The sequence below is a fragment of the Anticarsia gemmatalis genome, chromosome 21 (genome assembly GCF_050436995.1).
Source record: "Anticarsia gemmatalis isolate Benzon Research Colony breed Stoneville strain chromosome 21, ilAntGemm2 primary, whole genome shotgun sequence".
In the NCBI taxonomy this organism is placed as follows: domain Eukaryota; kingdom Metazoa; phylum Arthropoda; class Insecta; order Lepidoptera; family Erebidae; genus Anticarsia; species Anticarsia gemmatalis.
In genome coordinates this window covers 2,017,862-2,028,110 of record NC_134765.1, presented here as the reverse complement: position 1 = coordinate 2,028,110, position 10,249 = coordinate 2,017,862, and the positions used below count along the sequence as shown (strand labels likewise).

Sequence of the window (10,249 nt, the reverse complement as noted above, 5' to 3'; positions counted from 1 at the left end):
TTTGCCCGGTGATCCGAATAAAACAACACTGCCACGTTGAGACCGAAATAGGCGACCTTTGTTTTCATAAATAAAACAACCTTTACCTTATTTGAGCAAGTGAGATGTTAATTGACATCACATTTTGGTAATCTAATATTGGATATTATGTTACATAGTACTTATTAATTTATTTTTTCCTTACGTACTGGCTACTTGACTATTCAATTTTTTTAAAAATAAATTATACGCCAAGCAATTGTGGGAGAATGTCATTCGTGTTCTAAAATAATATTCAAATAATTTAAAAAATAGCCACATTTATAATCTGTCAAATAATTTATGGAAAAGCTGTTAGTAATAGTCATATTTTAGCCATTGAACGAATTTGTTCTTAATTAAAAATATAATATTGGTTTTTAAATGTTTTATATCTTATTCTATTACTACCACATATTGTCCTTTCTCTACAAGTTATTCACATTCAATTAGAATGAGTCTAGTACAACACAAAGAAGTTTCGCTTCTCCAACTGATAGTTTAGATAGTGGAGCCAGTGGAGGGCACTATCGAACGTCTAATAAATAATGCACTGACGTCACAGGGGGCTTTGATGTTGTAAGGCCGAGTACACACCTTACAGAGTACGTCTTGAACATTCGCTGGAGAAAATTAAGTGACATAATTTCGTATTATGTAAGTACCGGTAGTACACAGTCTCTTTGTCAGTTACTTATGTGCAGTTCCCGTACAAAATTGATGATAAAGAGACTTCTGTGCTGTCCTAAGTAAATGACAAAGAGCCTGAATTCAAAATTTCGGATGTAATGGAACTAGCATACATTGGTTAAGATAACAGGGGTAGTGTTTTTTGTAAGCATGATTTATAAAAACCGCGAATGCAACATTTACAACGTATTATCTCATAAAATGTTGCCTTTTATGTGAGCGGTGTGCAAATTCCGTCTGTGCGGATGGACGATGCTCGGTGAATGTGGACGCGAAACACGTTTAATTGATTCGACGAGATCGGCCGTCCCGCGAGATAAGCGCACGTCCCACCGGACCCTTTGTTTAAAAAATGAAGACTTTACCCGGTTTACTGGGACTCCGTAAACAAGCGACCCTTTTTTTGGCAATAAGGCTTTTAGGAATGTGAATATTTCGCTCCACCGGAAATTTTGCGAATTTAATAAACGGGTAAATAAATAGAATTTATTTGTATTCCCTCCATATTATCTAAATACGAAAATATACATTTTTGTTTGTCTAAATGTTGTGAAAATACATTTCCTAGAAGTCGTTCTCACGACAGAAGTTCCCTTTCATGAGTCGTCGTGAATATCAATTGACGTCGGGATCAATAGCAAGTATAAACTACATAGGTACAAGCTACAAACACTGCATATTTGATGTTTGGCTGTAGATCGATTACGGTGCGACATTGCAAGTCGAGACACGAGTTAGTAACTCATTAGCCACTATGCGCCGCCGACTGTTCACCCTGATACATGCCGCTTGTTACTGAACACTGAACACTACATACGGCTGTGCTATTTATCAAAGAAATATACGCACGAGTTAAATATTTATTTGAAACACGTCTACGTCACGCTACCGCGACGTGACCCATTTTATTTATTCGACAGCCATAGTTATACATAAACAATTTCCAATTCGAAAGGGCAAAATTCGATTATGGCGGGATAAAGCGACAAGCCGCTATTCGAGGTAAATGGAACGTGGTGCTCGTCATGGAGCTGTCACACTTATTAATTAACTTGTTTTAAATGTATCAACAACAAATAAATGTATTGTATTCATCGCGGTAGTGTTTTCATTAAAGCTATTGTGTCTTCGTGAATGAACATTTTAATCAATTAAGCCTTAGTAGTGCTTTTACGGTTTTCATTCGTCTAATCTAGGTATTTTTACGAACCCGTATCTAAGTTCCCAAATCCTAGTCCAAATCTTATAATCTGCACGTATCGTTATTGCCCAACAGAACGGTGTAAAGGAATCCTAATGAGGAGATTAAGGAGCAACACAGTTCTCTAAACGATTACTTTGGTAAATTCTTTTTTGGCTTTTTTTTTCTTTCAATCTTTTAGTGAAATCTCTCGGACTTTCCCGTGATAGATAACGTTGCGTTGTTTTTATAGCGCCATAAAGTAGTTATTGCTCGGAGGCGATAACACGCGATTTATAACACTTTAGCGCTCGCTGGGTGGCCCCGCTGAGGGTTCAGGCCCTTCTACTCACATACACTTTATTCTCACACATTTATATTGTTCAGTCTCACCAGCTTTTTGTCGATCGCGTTGAAAAAGTGCGCACTCAGAGATAAGTTTTAATAAACCAAAATCTAAAAATCTGCCTCTAAGCCGGCTCTCTGAAAAATCTTTTGTTACATTTTTTGGATGTCCTTAGACGCGTCTGGGTCCTTTTGTAGAGATCGTATCATATTTTCACCCTTGCTTTCCAAGCCTCAATCTGTACCACGATAAAGCACAACCACTTTTGTACTTACCAACTATTATTTCAGCTGTAATAGAAAACAACTAGAACTCTATGTAGGAACATAAAAATATGTAGGAGATTAAATAACACTGCTTAAAACTCCCACACCCCAGTATACCCTAAATAAAGGGAAAACGGTTCTCTAAAAATACACGGTAAAATATCAAAATACACTCGTTCCAAATTAACCCAAACATCGTTACTTTTTTCATTCAGCCATAATTACGTAGGCAATGTCAGCTACGGCCATGTCTCTATTTCAATTACGTAAGCCGTTTAGCTGTCCGTAATGTCAAAGTGGGTGAAAATACCGCCAAACGGTAATAATAATTGTTAAAGCCGGGGGTCGGACGTAAAGTAAAATTTTATTGCGGTGTGACGACATAAATATAAATCGCCGTGGAATAATGAGGTGCGTCTCTCGCTGGACCATATTTATGATCCGTAGATACAAATTTTGCCAACGTAATTGTTTGTGCTACGAAGGCTCTACACTGTAAGCGTAGACTCTAAAGCCTCTACGCGAACATTCCCCTTAAAAATGTCGGTCATCACCTACGTTCTGTACCTTAGTTCTAAAGAATGTTTACAGACATTATTGAGATCTGAAGGTAATGTATGGCAAGAAACTTATAGCGGCTTTAAAATTAATCTCACCTATACCAAGTTTGTGAAGAGTTTGTTTGATTAAACGCGCTTAACTCTGGAACAGTATTTACAGTAGATATGTAAGTATATGAGTGAATCAGGTAGGTACCTAGCTGGCAATAAAACGTAATTGCAATGAATAAAAATTTTCATAAAAATACGGTACGGTGATAATAAGTATTATGGTTACTTGCTCGACCGTGGCCGCGTGGTCCGGATTAAATTAATTAAAAATGCTCCACTCGCAGAATCTTAAGTAAGCACCATTTCTCATAGGAATTCCGGCATAAAAGTGCCTATACCACTATCTTATAAAGACTGCTTTCATTCTTGTTTCAATGGACAGTAGGTATTATGAATTTTTTATATTTAACATTTTAAAACCGAAAGTACTTATTTGTTGTTGGTTAAATCATAGAATAATAATATTTGAAGCCAAGGCAAAATCGTTTTATTTTATTTAAATTAATAATTCTATTTCTTATGAACGTTAGTAATATTAATTTTGTGTAACCATTTGTATAATCAGCAGTTTCTAAAACTACCGGTAACGCCATCTATTGCCACAAGAGCTTAACTAACCATGGCGGGTGGTTGAGATCATAGTATTAGTCATTTGAACATTTCTTTTATTTTAAATGTTATCTACTGATATTTTGAATTAAAGGCTCAAAGAAAGAAAAGGTAGTTGAACATAAGAAACGATCTCACATATTGTATATTGTTTAGATTACAAATCATATAGTAATAATTACTACTTGTGGGTTATTGAAAATCTTATGGGTAAATAATACCTAGATTTTCAGTAACCCAAAATTATTGACGTGAGAGACAGAGTGACTTGCTAAATAAAACAAAAGAACTGATTAAATCAATTTATTTTCGATCCGTCTTATTCTTATGTATTATTATCATAGTTTAGAATGTTTGCATTTGTACACCAGGGTATACCCTGACTTATTACAATAATAAAAATATGTATTTTCCAAGGCTTCATAGATTAATGTATTTAAAAGCATTTCATACTAAAGTAAATTAAAGTTATAAAGGCAAAAAAAATACAATAGTATATGAAACCTTTATTTATTTGCAGCTATAGAGCAATGTACATTTATTTAAAATAATTTCTTATATTTAGTAAATATCTCTTGGTGGTGGACTTCCATACATAAGATTCCAAGATGGTGGATGGATTAGTTTTGAATACAAGTCATCATCAAACAGTGGAACCACAGTGTTCAAATAATGTACCATTTCATATGCATCAGGTATATTGTCTCCTTCCGAGGCAAACTTATAAATCACTAGGCATGGCACAGACTTCTCCTTTATGATTTCATAGAGCAATGCAGCAAAACCTCCTCCGATAATCTTTAACGTCTCTTCTTTAGGCTCATGCTCCACCCAATCAAGAGTTTTTAGTTTACTTATGTACGGACACAGGTCATTTGTCACATATCGGAAGGGTGATGTCATAATGTGCCGCTTTTCATGAGCAAAACTGCTTGTTAGAATTACTATATCTTTAATGCTCTCTGCCTTGAATTTTTCTACCACTTCCGTTAAAAATTGTTTCGCATATTTATAAACTAGTGGTGCCCTTAGAAGTAGGATAACAATTTTTCTTGATTCACATAGATATAATTCACAGCAACCAGCAATGGTAGTGGAGCCCAGCTTGTAAGGATCATATCCAGCCATTGGAATAAGAGCTGGACTGTAGACCAGTGCAATTTTTGTCATGGATAAAGAAGAAACAACCAAGTCACTTGCAAGTTGTCCGACATTCCCAACAGCTACACTAGGTATAACCAAGGTATATCCACTCAAGTCACATTCGTGTAAATATTTCCAATGATTTATTTCAGCCATTATTGGTAGAACACTTGAAAGTTGCCGGCAGAAGTAGTATCAAAAGATGAAAACATGAATTTTTGATGTCATTAAATTGTCAATGTCAATTATAATGCAAGTAATCAATAGACATCAAAATGAGACTAGAGTGGTATCGTTTCTTACTTTACTATAATCTAATAGTTTTAAGGAAAATGTACTATTTTAGAAGTTAAACAAAGAGCATTATTTCCAAGAATATATGTTTCTAGGTGATAGCTTTAAAAAAAATATTTAGCCGAGTATATCATTATCGATATAATTTCCGATGTCAATAAGAATCATAATACTCGCCTAAATAGTACGTTTTTAAAATTAAATATATATTAACTGGCAGGCAACACTGCACTAGTCATGTCATAGTTTATCCAAACCAGGAAAAAAATATGTATGTTCTCAGTTTATCTGTCTTTAATTTTTGATTTTAATTTATAATTAAGTGAGCATAAATCGTTAATACGATACAGTTTTTTGGTGGCCAATAGTGGTAGTTATCTATTTGTTAGTATACTGATTATGACCGAGCACGAAACGGTAGATCCACAGTTAGAAACCTTCATTCTTTCTGAAACGCAGAAACAACGTTTCCAGGTTAGTCAGAAAGAGTTCATATACAAAAGACATTTTGTCCTAAGATAGCTTATCGAATGAGGCTTTACAAATAGCCTGAATAAAGTTTTAAAATCGACTAGTTTCTAAGTAACCACACGCTATGTAATCGACCTTTGACCGATTCTTGCATAGATTTGCCTATTTATAATCTTTCCCATTGTTTTTATGTACCTGTAGGTTTAATTAATATAAAATAGCTGCTGTTTAGAATTCAAAACAGGTATAAATATTGTCGCTAATTTATTATAATGGAATAACCTATTACAGTAAACATTACACTTGAATTCAAAGGTCAATACTCTTTACATTGAATTAATTATTAATTCCAGGTTCTAGTTCACGGGCTGACAGACACATGCTGGGACACATGTATGGGACACCCCACCGTTCGTCTGGACTCCAGAACTGAGGTGTGCATCATGAACTGTGTTGAAAGGTTCATTGATGCCACTACATTCATCACCAGGCGTCTTATGAACACTACTAAGTATCGCTCTGACGCTCCTCTTGAATTTCAATAAATTAAGTGTACAATTTTAGTAGTAAACATGTTAGGCAGTATTAAGGATTTTTTGCGGCGTCATAAGAGGAAGTTTATCGTGACAGGAGCAGTTTTTGGCGGAATTTACCTACTGACCAGTTATGCTCAAAGAAAATTGAGAGAATGGCAAGAAAGAGAAGCTAAAAGATTCTTTGAAATGACTAGGAAGAAACAGCACTTTGAAAGCACTGAACGCACATGTAATCAAACCATTCTCTCACTGTCTAAGATTGTAACAGAGAACATTTTGGGTGTATTGAATACAGAAGAAATAGTGCAAAAGCTTCAAGAAAATCCTGCAAACAAATTAGCACTATGGGAGCAGTTAAAAATTATGATTTTCACTAGGATATGTGTCCTGGTTTATGCACTGAGCATATTGCAAGTGACACTACGAGTGCAACTGAACATAATCGGTGGCTATCTGTACAGAGACTCAGTACATGAGGATGACCCTCTCATCGACAGTGAGCTGCAAGCTAAATATTTGTCTCTGTGTCACCACTTTGTTGGACAAGGTGTGGAGGACTTAGTGAAGCAAATAGAGGTTGTGGTAAAGAGAGTGGTGGAACCTGTCTCACTCAAAAAGAAGATGACTCTACAGGAAGTAGAGCAAATATTTTGGTCTATACAGACAATTCTATGTACAGATGCCACACATGGAGACCCAGTCAAGAGCATGGTACACTATTTACTCAGTCACACGGAAATTAATGATGGCAAGTTGGATACTATTGTGAAAGAAACAATGGATGTTTTGGAGAGTGATGAGGTGACATCCATAGCCATGTCATCTGTGAGTCGCAGCTTCTCCTCTGTTATTGATGAAGTTGCCAATCTATTTGTAGCAAAGTCCTCTCCAGTGACAAAGAACCATCTGGAGCTCAATGTTGATCATGTTATCACTAATGGAGCTTTAAAACTAGGAGCAAATCCCGACACTTTCATAGATGTTAATAAAGTAGAGTTATACTTTGTGAAACTACTACCAGTTATAAATGAACTTGTCACAAAGAACACCTGTAAGGGTAACACAAACATTCCAGATTTGTTGACACAACAACTTACTCTCAATGATAAAATTAAACTTTTAGGTGCAAACATTTATGAAGTATTTAGTAGTCAATAGTTTTTATCACAATACATTGCCAATTCTTCATTGTTCTCTACTTAGGACACTATTCTTTATGTCTGATTAATTAATCTTATAAAATTGGAGATATTAGCTATCTATCAGAATATTTCATTTCAAGTTTAGGTGATTTGGTAGGTAAGTTTTTGTATTTCATGCATTTTGGGGGACAGTAATAAAACTTAAATGTCTAATATGTTTGTTTTATTGTATCTGACACAATAACTCCATTTTAAATACCGTTTATATTAAACTAATAGCAAAATATCTTCCATGTCTTTTCTAATCTTATTTCTAAACTGTATTAAGATGTCTTATCATATTCGGATTAGATTGACGTGTCGTCTGGCGATATTATTATCACATAATGTTATGTATAGTCTGAACCCAATCAACTATGTACAATTAAAATATGTTTATTAAGGCCTTGCAATCGCCAGCCGTGATGTTTGAAATCCGAAGAAATAGAAAATGTTATTTAGTACCTATTGTCAAGTTAAATGGAGATCATAAGTTATTTTTAAATCTAGCAAGCACATTAGTGACTATTTCAAACTACCTAAAGTTTTGTATGTGAATGCGAAAGAAATTTGCGAAAGAGTTGCAATCTTGCCTTATCCAAAATTCCCCTTTTTGTCCGGGAAGGTGCTGGCAATATTGGTTAAAAAACAGTAAAGAAGTTAAAATCGATTGTTTACCGGTCAGTGGGCACTACCAACATCTGAGCAGGTGAGCAGAGCAGAGCATGCATACGGGTTATCCTCTAATTTCTATCGGCGGAAAAAGGTTTCTCCCATTCGGTTCTCTCCTAGCCTTGCCACCTAGTGAAGTCGATCTTCAATGCAATTACTAAATTATACCTACCTACTTACTTAGTTACTTACTGCAATATTGAAAAGTAAAATTGGCATTAGTTGACCCTAATTTGATAGTGCCAATAGTTCACTTATTGATTCCAGGTCAAGTAACTCAAGTTGCGATTTATTTAGCAAATTTTCTGCGGCTGCCTGACTAATGAGGTATTGTTTGATTCATTTGTGTATAGTTGAGCAACTTTAAGATTGGTGCAATCGTAAATCAATATTTTCTTTAAGCCAAACAAAATTTCAAACCAAACAAATGAAAAATATAATACGTTTTTAATCAACCAGATATTTACTACCTAAACACTGCATGAGAAGCAGTAGCAGTGGGTTCGATTTCCACGTGATACTTATTTTTGAGAAATACATTACGAGTAGGTTTTTTACTCGTACGATTGTAAAAGTCCCTGTGGTAAGATTAATTCTTGTCATTTAAGTAAATAAATAAAGTAGATGCGATTACCTATCTTTGACATTGGATGGTTTTAATTAAAACTACATTGTGAACTCATTAAAATAACGAACGCATTATGTAGGGCAACATGTGTAATTTATTGGGAGCAAAGGGGAAATAACGATATGTTTTTTTATACAGCCTACCAGCGAAGTACTTATTTTAAATACACAATTACATATTTGGATCAGTATAAAAATAAGTAAAGGGCATGAGCATAAAATCGCGTATCGCATGAATTTTTCTTCGACTAGGTAGTCCATTAAAACAACGCGAGATTTTGGTTAGTTAGGTACAATTAAGTAGGTACCTACCTATTAGTTCGATGTGTCTTGTACGAGCAAAGCCATAAGTAACTACATAAGTTTTGTTATTAAAGTATTTTAAAATGAACTTTTCGTTTTAAATGTCTTTTTATTGTCGCAGTGAAAATAAATGACAGTAACTAGAGCATTTCCTCGAGTCCCATATATTGTGTTAAAAATAAATGCAGCGATACAACAACATCACGAAAGTAGACGTTCATCCGTCGCAGTCTTATGCAACATTTGAGATAATTTGATGAATGTTGATTGTCGAAGACCAGAATAGACGGCTCTAATTTGCATCAAATGTAAAGAAATATGGTGACATACTATCACGTAAATATTCTTTACAAAATACGTGCTAGATAGAGGATTTGACGCCAGACAGATTTGACGCATTTAGCTCTCCATATGTTGCGGGATTTAATTAAATAATCTTAGGAAAAACATTAGATCCGGTGAGACTGGAAGCCAATAACATGGTTGGAAAAAGGCCAGGTTGATGATGAGACTCTTTGCCGAATGAATTGAACATAAAATCAAATTAAAGGCGGTTTGTTTTTTCCTAACTTAGTAAGTTGATTAGCTACCTACATCATTTTGAGGTAAAACCACTTAGTAATATATTTCTATTTTTAACAATCATTAGATAACAGGCTTTTATCTAATGGACAACTGAATAATAGATGTTTAATATACTCATCCATAATACCTACCTGTTTGTAGAACTGATAGAAATTGCGAAAAGTTATCAGTATTAGGGCATCATTTTATAATGATGTCTAGATTATTTTGCGTTACTACCGGTACGTACGGTCTACCTATATTGTAGAGACGGGTTAGACCATTTAAGTTATTTAGGTAGACCGGTAAGTTTACTTAGTCTTAAAATTTTGTTTTAAAAAATATACCAACCTGAATCCTGCTGACGTACCTAGGTATTTAAATGCTATAGCTATTATCCTTGGGTACGACTCTATTGGGTACTGATTAATGTTATTACAATAGCTCTATGTAGATAATTGTCTGTAACGTTTCCTGGTCAAAACGACTGCACCGAAATGAATGATGTTTTGGGTCTATATCTGTTTACGTAAGACCCTAATATTATCAATACTTACTTTCTGTTTTTAAAAAGTGCAGTTAGTTTGCATTCGCGTGCGGAATGCGGGTTATTCAGGCTCATTCATGACGACTATCTGGCTACTGTATTATATCGACATAGCGTAATAATTAATTTCTAAAGTCCTAGAGTCTCTATGCAAAGTTAAATTAAATAAATTGTTCCTAAAAATGCCTTTA

The 10,249-nt window shown here is 34.7% G+C and overlaps 2 protein-coding genes across 3 annotated transcripts; one reads left to right on the top strand and one right to left on the bottom strand.

Moving 5' to 3' along the window:
* Positions 1-4,009: 4,009 nt before the first annotated feature.
* LOC142982312 (proteasome assembly chaperone 2) lies at positions 4,010-5,119 on the bottom strand. Its single transcript, XM_076128743.1, has one exon. The coding sequence runs from the start codon at positions 5,017-5,019 to the stop codon at positions 4,282-4,284; it is 738 nt and encodes a 245-aa protein (XP_075984858.1). The 5' UTR covers positions 5,020-5,119; the 3' UTR covers positions 4,010-4,281.
* Positions 5,120-5,376: 257 nt separating this feature from the next.
* Pex3 (peroxisomal biogenesis factor 3) lies at positions 5,377-7,519 on the top strand. Of its 2 annotated transcripts, none has more exons than XM_076128612.1 (2): positions 5,377-5,428; positions 5,982-7,519. In XM_076128612.1, exon 2 carries the CDS (start codon positions 6,201-6,203, stop codon positions 7,320-7,322), a length of 1,122 nt encoding a protein of 373 aa, XP_075984727.1. In that variant the 5' UTR covers positions 5,377-5,428; positions 5,982-6,200; the 3' UTR covers positions 7,323-7,519. The 2 variants fall into 2 exon arrangements, with proteins under 2 accessions (XP_075984727.1, XP_075984725.1); XM_076128610.1 differs by having other exon boundaries at positions 5,387-5,631.
* Positions 7,520-10,249: the final 2,730 nt, after the last annotated feature.

Coding starts and splice junctions, on each gene's coding strand:
- Pex3 (XM_076128612.1), top strand. CDS start 6,201: ATGTTAGGCAGTATTAAGGATTTTTTGCGGCGTCATAAGAGGAAGTTT.
- LOC142982312 (XM_076128743.1), bottom strand. CDS start 5,019: ATGGCTGAAATAAATCATTGGAAATATTTACACGAATGTGACTTGAGT.